Raw genomic sequence first — 19,625 nt, 5'->3', positions numbered from 1 at the left:
AATTCCTACTCATAATGCGATTGCAACTTTGTCGTCGATGCAAGGGCGCTGGAACTAGGGGTGCTGGGAGTGTGGTATCACCCCTTGACTTTGCATGGCTTCCATCATATACAGGGTTTACAGTTTTGTTCAATGGCTTTCAACACACCCATTTAAAAAATTGTTCCAGTGCCACTGGGTCGATGGAAAATATAATTTTGTCACGTCCCTACGTGAGTGCATCTGAGATCACCCCTGCTTTCTGTCCTGCGTGGAAACAGGACACAGTACAGGCTCCACCCCCACTGGGTTTGCCTGACCAACTAACCTGGTCTGGGTATATAAACCAGTGATATCCCACAGGGAGCAGACTAGCCTTGCAGATTCTAAAAGCAGGAAATAACATCTTAAAACCTGTCTGCCAAACATCACTGTCTCTATACAAGCCATTCAACAGAGGAAAGTGAAAGTTACCGGTAAGGGGATTATGGTTAAAAGAAATGTCCATCGCACTATTTCTCATACTGCCCCTTCCTATCGCCAGCCTCTCGTGTCTCTATATATCCCCTCTCGCTCTCTTCACTCATCCTCTACTGACCGACTTGTTATGCCTCCTCTTCACTCTCCTTCCTCCCGTGCTCGCTCCTTCTCTTCCCTTCTCCCCCTGTGGTGGAACCGGCTACCGGTTATCCTCAGGACTGTTCTGTCTTTTATTGCTTTCCGCTGTGTTCTCAAAACTCACTTATTTGTAAATTCCCATGTATATCTTTTTGTACTTTCCTTTATTTATATTAATTTTCAATCTATTGTATATATGTGTTTGTTTTGCATTTTATTGCCTGTAACTTATATACAGTATTTTCATATTTTGTTTAATTACTGTAAATCACTTTGGATTAAAGTATAATAATAATAATAATAATAATAATAATAATAATAATAATAATAATAATAATAATAATAATAATAATAAAAGTGCAGTATGTGTATATTTCTAATTGATTATTGTAGGGTTACATGTAAAAATACTACAGCATAAAACATTATGGAATGTTTACAGTATGCAGCAGCTAAGCCAAAAGTTTTGCATCACCTAGAATTTTAGCATTGAGACATAATTAAAATAAAATGCCTACATTGGTATTATTTAGATATTTTATTTAATATAATGTAATCAAAGAAACTACAAAATAATCTTGCAAAAGTCTACCAGAAGCCATAATAAAAGTACAATAATTCACATTAGATTTTGGAATGTAACATTTTTATCAGTTTTTCGTTAAGTATGGAAAACTATAAAGCGGTATGTAATTTAATGTGTTATCATAACATTATTAGCAGGTTTCAACTGACTTTATGAAGCAAAATGTGTTAATTCTACAGGGTGATGCAAAAGTTTTTGGCCATACAGTAGCTTTAGTATAGTATACAAACTGCATGCAGCCTTAATTTTGAAAAAAATGCCTGAACATAATGAGTTAATGTTGATTTTAAATAAATACATGTGCATCTGTCTAAAATAGATGTATACTGCCTGGGAATTCAATACCATGCACTTTCTCATGCATGATTACATTTGAATTTCTGACAGTGCATCAATCTCTGAGATTGTAATTGAAACGCATTGTAGAACGCATTATAAAAATTAGATGCATATTTTAATGTGATGTTTCCCATTTCAAAGTTGACTTATATCATGGTAAAAGCAATGCAAAGTATAGTTTAAGACAGCAGGAAAATGTATGATACATGGCAAACTCAGGTATCTGCATAGACTGAGTATGACAAACTGCAAACTTAATGTGTAATTTTAGCATGGGAAACTTTTACAATATTGTTTTCTGTTCATTATGAGCTTCCAAACATTACTCATGAGCCTTTCTCAAGCCTACCCTATACTGACTGCATTATTGTGGGGGAAAGACGGAACAAGCCAGTTTCCATATAGTAAATCTTTATAGCTTATAAATATGGCGTTCTCTGTGTGTTTGTGTTTAGAAAGGGCTCTGGTTGCCATGGCAAAGTGTGTAGCTGTGATCCTGTCTGGCTGTGGGGTGTACGATGGGAGTGAGATCCATGAATCCTCGGCAGTCCTTGTCCACCTCAGTAGAGCGGAGGCGAAGGTAGGCACTAACCAGCTAGCACCTCCCACAAACCAGCAATCACAGTCTGGGTATAAGAGAAGAATTAGTCAGGGGTCTCCCAAGAAGATAATGATAATTGTGTTGGATTACTGTACATCGGTTTCACCAAAACTAATTTCTTACAGAGTCCACCAAGGCTTCCAGTCATTTAACATTAACAATCAATTTATAAATGAATTATCATCACCAATGTGAGGGTTGTTCTGTACCATTATTTTAGTGACTTGCTGTTGCCCGTGGTAACTCGTGGCTGTTTGTGTGCTGTGTTCCAGGTGAACATCTATGCCCCTGATGTGGATCAGATGCACGTGGTGAACCACATAAAGGGGGAGCCGACAGAGGAGTCGCGTAACGTGTTGACAGAGAGCGCCCGTATCGCCCGCGGAAACATCCAGGACCTGGCCACACTGAAACTCGCCGACAACGATGCTCTCATCATCCCTGGTGAGTGAGGGACGACAGTCGAGCCACAAGCTGTTGTTTTTCAGCACTATAATGTTTCAGTACAAGTGGCATCTTTGAGGATGTTAGAGTATTTGTGGTTGATGCTTCAAAACAGCCTCCTATTCCTTAAAATTTTTTTTTAAAAAAATAAAGCTTTTCTAAACATTAATAACGTGTCTGGTAATTTGTGCCACATAATAATTGAGTTGCTTTGTTCAGGTGGGTTCGGTGTAGCCAAAAACCTGAGCACATGGGCGACGCAGGGGAAGGATTGCGAGTTGAACCCGGCTGTGGAGAAAGCCATCAAGGATTTCCACAAAGCTGGCAAACCCCTGGGGCTGTGCTGCATCTCCCCTGTCCTGGCAGCCAAGATCCTGCCTGGCTGTGAGCTCACTGTGGGCCATGACATGGAGTGTGAAATGTAGGTGGCGCTGTGATTTATCAATACATTAAAACCGCTCAGTTAGAATTCTACAGTTACGTCAAGTAAACAAACATTTTGGTTTAGGGAAAAGCAGTCTTCTTTATTCTTCACTAATACTGCTAATCCTTTTAAAAATAATCAATCACATTATAAGAAAGAAAAAAAAAATCCAAGCCTTACCCCTACCTAACTGTTGAAGTGCTGCAATTGAATACATACAATAACTTCCACTTTAGCTAGACCAAACATTTTAAACTATACCCAGAGACATTTAATTTATCAAGTGTATTTGCATTGTTAATCCACATTTAATTGCAGGTCTGGTAGATTGTGTATTACTGACTAAATACTGAGCCCTGTTTTGTCAAGTTTTAACACATGATCTCTGAATACACAATAGAGCAAGGTGGTATTGATGACATCATATAAAATATTCAGTAATGTCAGGTTCAGGTAAGCAAACACCTCTGACACTGTACCAAACACCTGTCACAGGTCCTGGTGTTTTGTTCCAATCAGGCCCTGATGCTGCATACTAAATGCAACCTTGTTGTGAATATTACATCTTGATAATATATAACAGTGCTAATAAATACTGTATATACATACATATACTGTACATATATATATATACACACACACACAAACACACATTAACTTGTTTTATATCACCTCGCTTACTATCACACCCCATTTATTATCACGATTTTTGAAAAACCACTCGCTATGTACCATAGGTTTTTTTTTTTTAATAAATTACCTCTCTTAATATCATAATATCAATTCACAAACCCGCTTATTGTCACATTTTGTGGAGCCTGTCAAAATGTCAAATGCTGCGTGACTGGGCTGGGTTAAGTCTCTACAGGATGTAATTAATTTCCAATGCAACTAACAACCATCAGTCGACAATCGTCAGTCGACATTATTAAATGTGAAGAACGACTGAACGTACAGTTTTAAAACGCTGCTCTTTAATTCAACATTCTTTCTTTTTTTCTTGCACTCATACTGTGCTGTCATAGGCAAAAGTACTGAAACTCGGTTTATATTATGACCTTTATATCACGAATTATGCCAACATGGCAAGCATGATACAAGCGGGCTCGTGTGTGTGTGTGTGTGTGTGTGTGTGTATAATAAACAGTGTAATTATTAATCCTATCTTCTAGGTGGCCCTATGCAAAGACAGCTGACACGATGAAGGAACTTGGCTGCAAACACATCAACAAACAAGTAGGAGAGGCTCATGTGGACACCAAAAACAAGCTAGTGACCACAAGCGCTTTCATGTGCAACGCCCCAGTGCATGAGGTCTTCGATGGGGTCGGGGTCATGGTCAAATTGGTGCTTGAACTGGCCTAACTGGACCAACGGGGTCAGTGGGTGACCAGAGATTACAGAGAAAGAAATACCATGGAATGATCCTGTAGTGAAAATGCAATTGTTGGTTTGTTTAAATGTGTTAATGGAATCATTCTTTTTAAATCATGCTTTCTGTTCATGTTGTGCATATTTGATTTAAATCTAAAGTTTCAGACAGTGCACCTGCAAAAATGGTCCAACAAAAAATAAAAATAAAAGCCAAGGCTGGACCAGGGAGGTAACGTCAACATTCATGTAAACCATTTGATAGCAATGATTGGGTCAGGGCCGCCTAATCGGGATACTGATAGTCGGGATTACTGCTTAAATGAGATACAACTCTGGTCTTTCTCTGTGCTACTTATGTCATTTCATTGACATGTCACTTAGTTTAATTGGGATACAATATTTTCAAATGATGAACGGAGATCACTTTTCAGAGCAAGACAGGTTACAATGAGTGCCGCGAGTGCGTACATACGCTGTGACTTGCGTAAACCACGTTGAACTCTTGAAGATGTGGTTTCTGAGGCTGGTGTTGCAAAGAAAGCTGGCGTGTCAACATCCCAAGTACGATTAAATTTGTTTAGGAATAAAAGTCGTATTTTAAATGATGCATTTAACATTTAATCACACTGTGATGTGATTTCATTTTTTTTCTTCTTTTCATTCAGAATAAAGAAAATGTGACTATGGTTCTCTCAACTGCTTCTCGTTTATAACTTAAACGTTGTGTGGGTCTTGCGTAGTTTGGGCGAGAGGACCACGAAGCGAGAGGATAAACTGAGAGAAATGATGCCTCTTATACAAAAAGAGACACCCTTCACACGACGTATTAACGTATTATAAATCATACACAAGGATTAGACACACAAATATCTATACATGGAAATAACTTTTATTTTCGTTAAATATAATATTCAACCCCCCTTCTCCCCTTCTAAAAATTGTTTGGTCCAGGATTGACCGTAACTGACCTGTTTCGTAGCAGCCGATCTGTGACTTTAAGACTAGTTAAACGTCGGGAAATTATTTATTAAAAAACAAATGTACATCATGTAAAACTTGCACCACTAGAATATGTGTCCATGTGTAGTTAGTAAACAGTCGCTTGGAAAGAAGCATCGCTGTCGACATATTCACGGTCAGTGACATCACGTAATATGACCTAATTACTTATCCAAATTAAAACAAAGGTCAAAATTAATAACAGGATTATCCCTTTTGCTATGTTTTTATTTAGAGTGTTTAATTTTTTAAAATATTGATCATTCTATGCACATGATGACATTTATGCACACGATAACGTAATAGGAATGTTTGGAAATGCTACTCTGTGATTGGCTGATTTCTCATGCGCTTTATAATGTTTGGGATAGCCACTTTTTCGGATATTTTTCCTTCTTCTGAGGCGTCCCGATAAAGCGACGCAGACTGTATTAAAGTAAGGTACATTTATACCTACTTCCCTTTGTGGTAAAATGTCTCTATGTATGTGTAATAAAATACTGCTCTTAAATTGCAAGTGGTGTCCTGACTGATGTGCAATTGTAAATAGCCTGGGGAGCACTGTTGCATGATGCTCATCCCATCATCCTTGAAATTCAAATAGACAAGTCTAATAAAAAGCACAATAAAAACTAATTTGCAGGTTAATCTGGCTGTGGCTGATTTGCAAAAAAACACACCAGGCAGAGAGAACAGATGCACGGCCCTCCTGGTTTTACAGGCAGCTAAAGGTGATGAACTGGAATCACTGGGCTCATTCTGGGTCTGGCTCTTCACTCCTCAGCTCTCCCACTGGGACATTACTAAAGTAAGCATGAGGTTCTGCCAAATCTCAGTAAATAGCTCTGATGCTTTTATACTGCAATGAGATGAACATTCAACGACACATTTCATATTCATGAACATAGTGACCAGCAACATCATGAACTTTGCTTATGAACACATTACCCATTACTATTAGCAGCTTAAATGTCGTCTTCTTCTTCTTCTTCTTCTTCTTCTTCTTCTTCTTCTTCTTCTTCTTCTTCTTCTTCTTCTTCTTCAAAATTATGAATGTACGTATTCATTGTAATATATTATAACCAGTAAAAAATACTGTCTGGGGTAATTCTGGGGGACCTGGTAGGCCCCAAAAATTATCGTTGAAAACTGCAGCTTTCTGTATAATATATATATATATATATATATATATATATATATACACACACACACACACACACACACACACACACAGGGCTTCTGATTTTATATGTTTTCTGCCGACTTTTCTACTCTCCTTTAAAAATTCAATTGATACCTGTTAAGCATTTTGTGTATCTCAATCACAACTGAGAAACGTGTTAATGGTAAAATTGATTTAGATTACAGGGTTTTTCTATGAAGCAACTAAATGGGCTCATTTCAAAGCAGAATCGTCTCCTCTTGTAAATGTAAATGCAGTCACGCAGAATAAAGATTAATCGCTCATTAACATGTTGCGATCTAGTTGGTACGTTCTGCTTCTGCTTGTTAATAAAAAATTAAGGCTTGGCCAATTTAAAAGCCGACGAAGACGAACAATTATTTTTTAATTCCGAACTGGTTAAATTTTCGGCTTATATATATATATAGCCTATATATATATCATATATATATATTTAATATTATATTATATAATATATATATATATAAATAAATTACTTACTGATGGCGCGTCTAGACGTCAGATTCAAGAAATTACTACCAAGTCGGAGGTTCCAACTCTTAGTCTGTTGAGTTCCCATTTCTTTGGTAATTTATATCAATGTACGAAAGTTAGCATTGTGTAACATGTAATAAATCTACATATTAAATAATAATAATAATAATAATAATAATAATAATAATAATAATAATAATCAAACTCTACACAATAAAGCTTTGCAGTAGGCATGCCCAGTCTTATTGCTGTAACTAACTAAAGAAGTATTACATTGACATAAAAGATCGTGTAGTGAGGGCTAATACATCCAAAATAGTACATTAAACACCTTAACTATATAACTCATAAAAAAGACAATTCCCACATATCATATTTCACCTTCCTTTAATGCAAAACTTACTGCATGAAGACATACACAGGAGACACAAGCCCTCAAAGTGATCAATTACAAGGAGATGGATACATGTACTTTCATTTTTATTCCTGTTCGAGAAAATACCTTCCTAGGTCCTGTGCCTTATCTGTAGAGGACAAACTGTAGAAGAACGAAAGAAAAATGTGGTTTATTTTAACAATTTAAACAGATTTTAATATTGCCGCCATATTATTTATAAAGCTTATTTTTCATTGACCTCTTTTCATTGTGTTTTTATTGTACAATATGTATGAGCTATTTAGAACCATCACTGTTTAGATCATTACTAGGCCCCATGGTCTTCATTGCACCTCATTGAAGATTGGGGGTATTGTTTGGAAAGTGATGGTACTCATCAACACCAGAGACTAGGACTGTAGCGTTAAAGGTGCAAGGACGATCTGGGTCCTATAAGAAAGAAAAAAAAAGAAAGGTTTTCAAACTACTTTTAAAAGATTGTGAAAGTAGTTGGATAATTAATTCCCTTTTACATATGGATTTGAATCCTGTGAATTATTATTTATTTATTTATTTGTTTGTTTGTTTGTTTGTTTGTTGTTTGTTTGTTTGTTAGCAGACGCCCTTTCCCAGTGTGACTTACAGTTGTATACAAAAACATACATAACAAGAATTACAGTACAATTAAGAGCAAGATACAAAATACAATGATTTCAGTCCTAATAATAGCAAATACAAAATACTACAGATTGGTTTAAGTGCAGGATTAAATACAGTAAGATAGGGAGCAGATAAGAGCAAGTTAAAATGCATTAAAGGTAGAGTGCTATATTGTCCACAAGGGAAGAGCTGAGTTTACAGGTGTTGTCTGAAGAGGTGTGTCTTGAGGAGGTGCTGGAAGGTGGTCAGTGACTGGGCAGTCCATAGGAAGGTCGTTCCACCACTGCAGGGCGAGGGTGGAGATGGAGCAGGCTCTAGAGGCTGGGGAGCGTAGCGGAGGTACAGCCAGTGTAGGGAGAGATGAGAGTCTGGAGGTAGCTGGTTGCAGTCTGGTCAAGGCATTGGTAAGCGAGAATAAGAGTCTGAACTGGATGCGAGCGGTGATCGGGAGCCAGTAGAGTGAGCGGAGCGGTGGAGTAGTGTGGGAGAAATCAAAGAGAACACTAGGCGAGCAGCAGAGTTCTGGATGAGCTGCAGCGGATGGGTGGCAGATGCAAGGAGGCCAGCCAGGAGGGAGTTGCAGTAGTCTAGACGGGAGAGTACCAGGGCCTGGACGAGGAGTTGCATGGAGTAGTTCGTGAGGAAGTGTTGGGATCTTCGTATGTTGCTCAGGAAGAATCGGCAGGTGTGTGCTAGAGTAGAGATGTGCTGGGAGTAGGAGAAGCAGGGGTCCAGGGTTACTCCAAGGTTCTTGGGTGAGGAAGAGGGAGAGAGCGTGATAGATTCTAGAGGAATAGAGATAGAGAAATTAGAGGGGGGTGGAAGAAAAGGATGTCAGGTTTAGAGAGGTTGAGTTTGAGGTGAGGGAGAGATACAGGAGGGGATGGTGGGTTCAGAGGGGGGAAGGAGAGGAAGATCTGAGCATCGTCAGCATAGAAATGGTATGAGAAACCATAGGATGTGATGACTCCTGGTTGTTTGGTAGAGCGGCTCTTTGGTTGGCTAGTGTTTCATGCTGGCTCACAAATAGGCTAGCTGTCTGTTATATTAACTAGATGGATAAATGCTATCTACCTCTGACTCTGGTTACCTGTAGACTAGTGTGGTGGTCTCACCCTTTTACCCTTTCAGTAGTCCACATTGTAAAACTCAAATCTGTTCTTGAAGTCCAGTATTGTATTTCCTTAGGCAAAAGGTCAGATGATGCTATGAACATTCAACTAGGATGCCACAGAAATTAGACTCATGCACTTAGTTAGGGACAGTGTGTTTGTAGGACTATTTCAGAAAATTATATATATATATATATATATATATATATATATATATATATATATATATATATATATATATATATATATATATATATATATATTATATGTGTTTCAGTTATCAGTGTTACACAATTTACCATGCTGTTGTAAAGTAATGCACATTTATAAAGAAGTAACTACAGTATCACAGAAAAAAAAAAAAAGTGTACACACAAGTCTAAGCCATGTTCCCCTATTATACGGTATTAAACTGTAAAGCTGGTGAAGCCAACAGAAACAGCCTCACACAACTGTGAAGACTGAGGAAATCAATTTTGCTAACATACAATCTATTCTAAATGTAACCTATGCATTAACTGATTAAAAATTAAGAGCCACTCAATGATTGCAAAATTGAAAGGCAACAGAAAAGTTACATTTACAGAACATGAAGCTTAAATATGTTTTACAATCTCCAAAAAAATTTTATAGTCTTGGGTCCACCCCCTGTCTCCCCTCTCAAAAGTGGTCTGCTTACCTGAACAGGATAAGCAGAGGTTGGCACAGAGCAGATAATGAACCCACAGCGCCTCCGAGTGGCTCACTGGCATGGACTGTCAGACTATTGTTGACCTGGGGTACAAGAGTGAGTATAGCGCCCTCTTGTGCCGACAGGAGCTATGGCAATGCTGAAAATTTCTTGTGAATTTTACTCCTTTTTATTGAGTATACAACATTTATAACATTTAAAAAATGCACTAAAAAAAAAAAAAAAAAAAAAAAAAAAAAACAACAACAAAAAAAAAAAACTTAGTTTAATAATCATGATTGGTGGATTTTGGGACATTATTTACTGTTTGAGCTCCTGTTTGAAATTAGAACACTTTGGAATGTCTCAAGGATGTCCTTTTTGGTTGTGATATCACTCTTAGGTGTTAGTGTGCATAGAGGTTATTTACAGACATTTGTCTGATCTGCAGAGGGCACTCCACAGCCTCACTCGTGTTGAGGAGGTGTTCTGGGATCTCCTGATTGGCTGTCAGCATGTTCCCTGGGTTGGGTGAGGTGATGTGGGGGAGGAGACTTTGATGGTGACTTCCTAAAAGACATAAAGTACACTTTTACACATGTTACTGTAGTAATGTTTAGATCTGCTTTTATTTTAGTATACCTTAGTTTATATATAGGTTACACAAAATAATGTTTGTTGCCATGTTAGTAGGCTGTTGTTAACAGTTACTAAACTGAAGTGTCCCTTAAAATCATGGCCCACAGCATTGCTAATGTCTGTTACTATTGCTTATGAAATGCATTTAGTGCTGCAGATGCATTATTGAGTGTTTATGACTAAAGTGTAACTACATGAACCACTTGGGGAATATCTTAAAGAAAATGAACTGCAATGAAGATGACTGGTTTCTAGGAATGTGCTGTGGATTCATATTTGTAAAAATGGCACACAGACAGGATGCGATGCTGGACCAGCAGAAAGATAAACCCAGTGAGGCATGACATATTCAGTTGAGCTCAGATGCATTCCATTGCATTCGTAATATCCACGTGGGACTGTGCCTGTTGGAGCTGTAAGTGTAACTGCACAGCAGTGTTTCTTTAAAAACATGACATGACAACATGTTCCTTTCTATGGTTCCTTGGTACTCATGCGGCGTGCAGTATTATCAACCACTGGAAAAGGTCAAATGTTGCCATGGCGAATTTGTGAAAAATGTTCATGTGATATATATATATATATATATATATATATATATATATATATATATATATATATATATATATATATATATATATATATATATTCTGACAGAAAAATATGGGATCTCGTGATGAATTAAGTCTAGTTTTTAAAGCGGTAGTGATGATAATATTAGAGATTTCATAACTGTGAAGTATTACTACATGTTGCTACCTGTTAGCACTGTGTGTAAAGCTTAAATCCTAAATGCAACAGTGGTTTGGGTTCTATACACTGAAAAGACTGAAAAGACTATTACCATATGGAACATTTTTTAAACTCACATACTAATGTACTTTTTAACTTTCATTATTACAATGGCTAAATAATAATGTTTGGTTCAAATTTGTCCTCATACTTTGCTCTAATATTATCAAATAACTATGTGGCCTCCCTCTAACTTGCACAGTGCATGAAAAAGAAAGAGTCTATAGCTGTACATGTAAATTACTGTACATGTTGACTGCTCATAGCATAAATAAATTGTAGGGCTAGCATCAAATGCACATATTCATTATATTAAAGGAACCTGCCTTCTAAGATGGTGGAAATACTATTTATTTATATTTAAATTTGTTAACCGGGTATGGTCAAAGGGAACAAGTTTTTTTTTTTTTTTAGGTTCTTTATTTTATGGACCCTGGCAGCAGCTATAGAGAGATAAATACATATGAGCACCATTTAAAAGTGAAGAAGCAGCAAGATACATCTAAAAAAGTGGCAAAACACAATAAACACAAGAAGGTAAGAGTCGCAGTACCTGGGATGACCTGCAGGACTCCATTCTCTCAGTCTACGTTGTCCAGGGCCAGCCACACCGAAGCCACTGAACCCCCCTCAAAACCCCAGTACCTGCCATTCAAAATCACACTTGGTGTCAGTGATGATTTAAGCATCATCTCCAGTATCACAAGAACCCCCCCTCCCAGCGTCATTGCATTAACAAGCCCCCTTGAGGTCCAGTGCTTGTGTAATTAGTGCAGTCGCTGAGTTTGTACTAAATGAACTCTTATTTTCTTGTTTTACCTTTAAAAAATATTAGATTAAGTCTAATGCCAGACAAACTTCCAGTTGGACTGTGATTAAAAAAAAAAAAAGACAGGAGCAATACAATGAAAACAAAAGCTGCATAGTCTTGCACAGGGACTTTTCAGAAACCAAGGTTGATTCAATAAACAATACAGCAACTGCATTATGTCAGTGTTTTATGGAGAAATTTCATCAAAGGTGCAATAAACAGGATTGCTATAAAGAAACCTCAAAACTTTTAAAGAGAATGTGGAAAGAAGTTTATATTTGACAGGGGACAGTATACATGTACTGTATGTGTATAAATGGAAGTGGTCACAAATGCACCCTATACATAATGCACAATATCGCCCCCTGGTGGGTGTGGAACACAATCTTTAGGCCCGTTATTACTGCAATGAATACATTTCATTCCACGTTGTCTTCAAAATGACTGGCTATAAAACAACTTTGTACAGTATGTATGTGTTTAAAATGAGGCATTGCTGTCCTACATTACTGACGTGATGTCCTGGTGCCAGGCAACATAGGGAAGCACAGGCTTCTGACTTTCACAGTCAGCTGATGGGCTCTTCTGTTTAATCGAGTATTTGCAGATGAAGCGTGAATCAAGGAGGATGACGTTGGGTCCCAGGATCCCCTTGATTAGCTCCAGCACCTTGGAATGGGTGGCCAGAGACATCACCCAGCAGTACTTCAAGTGCACGTTATGAAGACTGTACTGGGCATACTCCAACCCTACAGTGGGGACAGTAGGTAATAGAGGTGAGGACAGGCACTCAGCAGTGCATTGATACAAGCCATGGCAAATTAAGAGATTTTACATCTATTCAGACTGTACAACCAAACAACCTCCTAGGCATATACTCACCGAACTCCCTCTTCAGTCTACTGAAGCTCCCTGTAGCTCTCTCCAGCTCTTCAGGGTCTAGCACTGGCACTCCTGTTAGGAAGCCACGATTGCAGTAGGTGGCACACAGTTTAGTTAGGGAAAGGGGCATGGTTGAGTTGAATTCGACGTACTTACAATTCTAAGCTCACTCTCTTGTTTCCCTCAAAGCTCGCTCTTTGTTTCTAGTTTACTCTATTGTCTCAACTCACTCTCAGCACTTCCAGCTTACTCACCGAGCTCACTCTGTACATGCCCAGCAACTTAGGAATTACTCATACCTTGCTCACACTTCACACAGTTTATGCTATGCAATGTGAGTTCTCTCTACTCACTTCAGAACAGATTCCCCTGTACTCAGAATACCACTCACACCGGCTTTATCTGACATCACTTTTTTTCCCCAACAGCACACCTGCCACACTTTGTACACTCCCACTTTGCAGGATTTCTGCTCACTCTTTTAAGCCCTTAAAGTTCACTTGCCTAAATCTCTACTCCTTATCTAAACTGGCTTTCTAGATCCCCTTGTGCACTATAGTTCTAGTGCAGTACACTACAATCACACTTAGCTCAACCTTTCACTCGTAGTGCACTCAATAAACTGGCCTACTCTCTACCCTCACAGCTGTTGCCATGCAACTGACAGCTCACCTCAGCTCTCTCCTCAAAGTCAGAGTCCTGTCAGATCCATGGCTGCTTTTTAAACCTCGCAGAATCCTTTTCTGAATGGAGTCCTGTTCAGGCAAATAAATACAGGGTGAAATTTCCTCTCCAGACGCTCCTCTAAGCTCTCCTTGTCTGCCTTTTATTATTAACCCAAATGTACTTGTGGCTGTTTACAAAGCCATAGGAATTTACAAGTATAGCATGGCCACTTCAAACTAAAAAAACATCTTGTTATAATAATTAATTCTGAACTGCTTTCATCCACAGGGACTTTATAAATGGTTAACACCAAATGAATATTTTCTTGGTATCTTGCCCCAGTGGCAGATTGTTTCTGTGCAAAACAAGACATTAAGAATCAAATCAAGAAATATTACCTGTCATCTGGCAAGATATATACTGTACATAATAAGGCTGTAATATCCATTAAGTGTTTTATAAAACTGAAAAGCCCAAACTGTCTGCTTAGTATTCAGTGGAGAACTGCCTCACATAGACACACTGGATATATTATTACACTGAAATCTGAATGTTCAATTGACAATTTAGAACATTAATAGTTACAAGTAGTTTAAAATATAGTGCACAAACAAACAACATATTTTCATTACATCGTTTGCCTTCAGCATCATCTAGAATTTTAGGATTGAGACATTAATATATATATATATATATATATATACATATATATATATATATATATATATATATATATATATATATATATATATATAATATTCTTATTATATATATAGTCATAAATTTAGTAATCTAAAACTTGAAGTGTAAAAAGTTAACAATAATTTTGTCGTTAAGTATTATGGAAACTACAAGCCTGTATGTAATTCAATAATTCAATATGTTAACTTAACATTATTCTGCAGGTTTCATTCAACTTTACAAAGCAAAATATGTTAATTCTGTAGGGGGATGCAAAACTTTCGGCCAAAGCTGTAGATTACTTGCTATGTGCCTGGCCACAGTTTAAGATCTTCATTGTGTATCTTGAAAAGCACGATTATTTAAAATAAGAACTGTAAAGATGAGGTGGGTCTGTAAAGCGCTTTGGAATTATTGCATATATATTGTAGTTTATAAACAACAACTGTGGAGCGATGGATGCACCAAAAAATAACAAAATATTCTGACTTGGATATTTTGATCTATAGCCCCATAAAATAACAGAGAACGAAATGTCTATGAAACGTCTAATGTAATAAAATAAAATAAAAATAAATGTCTATAACAGAGAACGAGGCTTACCTGTATATTGTATAAACTTCTCTAGTAAAGAGAGATAGATAGCAGGCAGACTGATCATTGTAGAAAGACAAAAAGGCAGACTGACAAGTGTGTATAAACATGCAGATGAGTACAGTACTCTGAACTGCCCCCCCCCCCCCCCCCCCCCCCCCCCCCCCCCCCCCCCCCCCCCCCCCTACCCCCCCCCCCCCCCCCCCCCCCCCAAAAAAAAAAAAGCTTGTATCGCTTTATTTAATTCAAAAGCTTTTTTAATTACAAAGTACAGCTATAATCATAGCTTACAGGTAGAGAACAAAAATTACAGTCAGGCTGACCTAACATTTTGTTTGGGATGTACACTGCTAATGCTGTCAGACTTTGTAATACAAATAATATTAACAATAGGTATAATTATAAAAAAAAATATCCCCTTTCAAACATGACAATATGAAAACCCTTCCACCCCCACACACAATATTTACAGTCACTGCAGAAGGTACTGCATTTATAATGAAACACACAAGCTTGTTACTCACTGTCACTTTCAACAGTGCTGGTAATTAAAATAATTAGTAGTAGAGCTGGCTGATTAATTGCCTTCTTAAGTTTCAGAGAACTAAGATCCTGTGTTTTCCATAAAACACTGGATTACATGGAAATTGACCAGTGCGTTTGTCCCCTAACTGTCCTCAGACAGCATAACTAATAACTCACAGTGTATAACATAACCAAATACACTACCCCCCAAATAGTATTGGATGAATAAAGGCAGAACAAGACGTGGTTGGGGAATTAAACTCCTAAGTGCAGTCGATGCCCAAATATTATCCATTCACAACTAATGCAAAATTGCTAAGAGTTTTATAATGGAGAGGGTTTATCCATATATATATATATATATATATATATATATATATTATTATTATATATCTATATATATATATATAATATTTGAAAAGGAATAACTAGCATATAAGCCAGAATCGAATGTAAACCACGCATGCCAGTCTCTATTGAAGTCCAGCAATCTGAGTATCAGTATTTCCTCCTGGGTGCTGGCTCTGGTTAGTGGCAGTCGATAGAGAAAGGGGAGGCCTGCACCTCTGCATCCTGGTGTTGGTGTGGCCGCTGCACTCGGGGACACTCGCTGGCCTTGTGCCCGTGCCGCTCACAGTGCTTGGCACAGCCGCTGCGGCGAGCTGAGCCCTGCCTCCCCCCAGGCGAGCGCTCATGCACGTTGTTGCACCGGTGGACCAGGACAGGGTCAGTCGGGCCTGCCTTCTTTAACAGGAGCTTCTGCAAGATTTGCTTATCGGAGCGCTCCTTTCGGAAATCATCTTCATACACTTTCAGCTGCGGGAACAGGCAGGCACCAGGGGGTTAGTCTTTTACACAAAGTTACCGATGTGCAGGCAGGCAAGGAAAACAGATCCTATACAAAATATATTGATAAATATGTCCAATAGACTTCCATATCTTTAAACGCTAAACCGGGAACTTGGTTTATTTCATGTTTTGCAGACATGGAAAAATACTTTTTGCTAAACCATTTTGTGCCTTGGCATAATTTACATAAGGGTAAGTTTCCTTATTATTACAGCCGGGTTCACAGACCCTGATCTGTCTCTCTTTATATATATATATATATATATATATAGAGAGAGAGAGAGAGAGAGAGAGAGAGAGAGAGAGAGAGAGAGAGAGAGAGAGAGAGAGAATAGCTTACATAAGAGGAACAGATAACAATAATAGCAAAATTAGATACGCAGGGTGATTATGAATTCCCAGTATATGCCAGCACATATACATGCACATATATGCCACATGGCCTTTAATGCATGCAGACACTGGAACAGTTCACCCACAGAAAGTCAATGAATGGAAGACTTGCCTACATACCAAGTCAAAGCAGGGAACAGCACTGTCTCTAGCAATCACCAATGCGAGATTGCTTCTGCTAGAAGTGTTCCACTAGAAGTGTTACCACTAGGGCAACACGCTGTTCCAGGGTTAGCATGGTGACTGCCAGCAGCTGGGTTACCAGAATGTCCTCATCAATTTGAAATTAGATTTAAACTGCAGGGAGCTTGCCTAGTTAAACATTTCTGTTTAATGTCACAGATGCAATCTGGCATGCCTGATGTTTGGTTCCGACACCACTTGTCTTTTAAATACACAGAGGAATCGCTTTCTTTTTCTTACAGACTCCACGTTGGGCTCTGACTGACCTGCTCTTGCTGCAGCGCCATCTGCTGGCGCAACTCCTCTTCCTTCCGCCGCAGCTTGCTGTTCTCATTTTTCATCCGCTCTCTGTCTTTGTGTTCTGTCTGGTAGTCAGCTTCGTAGATCTGTGTCTAGAAACAGAACAAACAATCTGATAGGGGCCACCTAAAAGTGTTATTGACAAGCAGGTACTCCTTCAACACGGGAGATATAGAGGGGTCTATTTATAAAGGGTTAACACCTGTCAAAAAGAGAAAACAGGAGTACAAGATCGGATTTAGTCCATAGCCGCCAATTTAACGGCAGTTGCTATTTATAAGAGAGCATTCAGATGCGTCGTTAAGCCTCAGCGATTTTCGTCTATGAAGGCATGTTATTAATACATTGAGAGAAAGGTTAATGATTACCTCATTAGCATAAAGTTTTCATTGGTCCTCCACGTCAACCTGCTATTCATAAGAGTGAACGACAGCAAAATGATGTTGATAACTAGGAGAATGCTTTTACAGTCAAGTCAAAACTAACGACTGCCTCGGCAGGCTATTTTTTTTTTTCCTACACTTGCTCTGTTATACAGTTTGACCTTCCTGTGATTAACACTGCCTACTTTGAAAAAAAACTTGTAGTTTTATATGAAGGAAAATGTTTAATATAACTATATACTCATCGAAGAACATATTCTCTGGCATAATCATTTTGAAACAGTGCTGTGAAGCAGAGAGCAAGTGAGAGACTGAGAATAGACAGTTATTTTATTATTATATTTATTTGCCGTGATCTACGGCTGACAGTGCATCTTTTCTTTTTATTTCTTTTATCTGTGTTCACAATAAACACTTTAGATGAATACTGCCTTTACTTGTGTTTATTTTCATGGAGCGTTACAATATATACAGTATACCAGTGCTGCTGATGCAGTTGGTGGGAAATTTGGGCTTGCTTGCTATTACAAAAAACACTGACAGCCACAGTGCTAGGCTTGACGAGTGTTAGAAAGGGTCCTTTTTTCGTGCACCACAAAACGATCCATTTTGTATAAAGTGTGCAAACCTTTCACTGATTCATCAACATAAACTCGCCACTGATTGATTCTCTGCATCTAGCGGGTTATTAATAAGACTGATTAATTCTCTGCTTTAAGCAGGTTATTTCCATTCTTAACTGCAGGACCAAAAAATTTATTATTATTATTATTATTATTATTATTATTATTATTATTATTATTATTATTTTATTATTATTTAATTAATAATAATAATAATAATAATAATAATAATAATAATAATAATAATAATAATAAATAATACTAGTATTACCATTATTAATATTTTTGGTCCTGCAGTTATAAATGGAAATCACATGTGTGCGTATGGAAATATGTTTACCAGCGTTGCCAAACAAAACAAAAATACAAAGTATTTATTTAAAAAAATGTTGGCAGACACAAGCTGGCAACCAGAGAACTTAATAATGCTGATGATGTCATCAAAAAGGGGCGCATTTTTGTTCTTGAGCGACTGTATACCCATTCATAAAGTGCTTTGCGGCAGTCGCCCGTATTTACAGATCATTTTATGAATAGCACTATGGAAGACTTTCATTGGTTTTAAACAAAATAAACTTTATTACGGCAGTCATCAAGTGCTTTTATGAATGGAGCCCATACAGTCTACTCCATGAGCATTCAGAGTACTGTAGTTATTCCATGAATGAGGATATATATATGTGTGTGTGTGTGTGGATCAAACCGCATGCAGTACAGCAGAGAGAATATTTATATATACAGCTAAAGCATCAAAAGTTACATTTACACAAATATATATTTTATTGTTTTAATGTTTCATTCAAGCCGTAAAAAAAACTAACAAAAAAACAACACTTTTTCTTTAAAAAGAAACCATGAAATTACACAATTTGCATGAAGAAAAAAAGATGGTTTTGTACTGTAGGACACATTGACCCCATTTTAGAGCTGGCATTTTATTAGTTTCAGTTTTAGTACACTGCATCAAGAAGGTGGCAATCTACTTTAAAGCAGGGACAGGGAACTTTATTATTCAGCTTAGAGAATGATTTGACAACCAGGACCTGTAACACTGTTCTAGGTACTTGCTTTGAACCATATAAAACTCTCAAAACTGTTCTGAAGGCCGTTCATTTCAAGGTTATTAACTTAAAATAGCACAATTTATAATTGCAAGGCTGCCTCACTGGATTGTCGGTATCAACACACAATAGGGCCTTCGAAAGGTGTATTGCTATTGTACATTTATTATGGGTTATATAACAGCTTTTATGTTAGTTCTCATTACATTTTCTGTTACTTCATTCGTCTGTTAATAGAATTGCATACAGTATTGAGCTGCTATATAATATATAAAACAATGGAAATTCAATTGTAGGGTACATGTATGCATAATTGTGAGCAAAATAGTGAAGGTCATGTGTGAATATCAAGACATCTATTTTACTGTCTGGTTCGCTGTGAT

General features: G+C 37.7%; 2 protein-coding genes and 1 pseudogene across 4 annotated transcripts in view; 1 reads left to right on the top strand and 2 right to left on the bottom strand.

The window, feature by feature from the left end:
- The first annotated feature begins 345 nt into the window (after positions 1-345).
- On the top strand, positions 346-5,051 carry LOC121295214 (glutamine amidotransferase-like class 1 domain-containing protein 3A, mitochondrial). Its single transcript, XM_041219635.1, has 5 exons — positions 346-455; positions 1,978-2,102; positions 2,396-2,567; positions 2,787-2,988; positions 4,164-5,051. Exons 2-5 carry the CDS (start codon positions 1,995-1,997, stop codon positions 4,354-4,356), a joined length of 675 nt encoding a protein of 224 aa, XP_041075569.1. The 5' UTR covers positions 346-455; positions 1,978-1,994; the 3' UTR covers positions 4,357-5,051.
- Positions 5,052-7,772: 2,721 nt separating this feature from the next.
- Positions 7,773-13,114, bottom strand: LOC121295889 (annotated as a pseudogene).
- A 2,745-nt stretch (positions 13,115-15,859) lies between these two features.
- The window catches only part of LOC121295931, a 17,015-nt gene continuing 13,249 nt past the window's right edge, over positions 15,860-19,625 (bottom strand). The window contains exons 7-8 of one of the 3 annotated variants that reach the window (XM_041221058.1): positions 17,142-17,267; positions 15,860-16,266 (exon numbers count right to left, since the gene is read on the bottom strand). In XM_041221058.1, coding sequence (XP_041076992.1) covers positions 15,979-16,266; positions 17,142-17,267 — 414 coding nt within the window. In that variant the 3' untranslated portion in view covers positions 15,860-15,978. The remainder of the gene's footprint in view (positions 16,267-17,141; positions 17,268-19,625) is intronic. The other 2 variants (XM_041221057.1, XM_041221059.1) reach the window with 2 other exon arrangements.

This window comes from Polyodon spathula, chromosome 20, assembly GCF_017654505.1.
Source record: "Polyodon spathula isolate WHYD16114869_AA chromosome 20, ASM1765450v1, whole genome shotgun sequence".
Classification (NCBI taxonomy): Eukaryota; Metazoa; Chordata; class Actinopteri; order Acipenseriformes; family Polyodontidae; genus Polyodon; species Polyodon spathula.
Note: the sequence above shows the minus strand (reverse complement) of the source record. Positions and strands in the feature narration are given on the sequence as shown.

Coding starts and splice junctions, on each gene's coding strand:
- LOC121295214 (XM_041219635.1), top strand. CDS start 1,995: ATGGCAAAGTGTGTAGCTGTGATCCTGTCTGGCTGTGGGGTGTACGAT. Junction 2,103..2,395: donor TCAGTAGAGCGGAGGCGAAG/GTAGGCACTAAC, acceptor GCTGTGTTCCAG/GTGAACATCTATGCCCCTGA. Junction 2,989..4,163: donor CATGACATGGAGTGTGAAAT/GTAGGTGGCGCT, acceptor CCTATCTTCTAG/GTGGCCCTATGCAAAGACAG.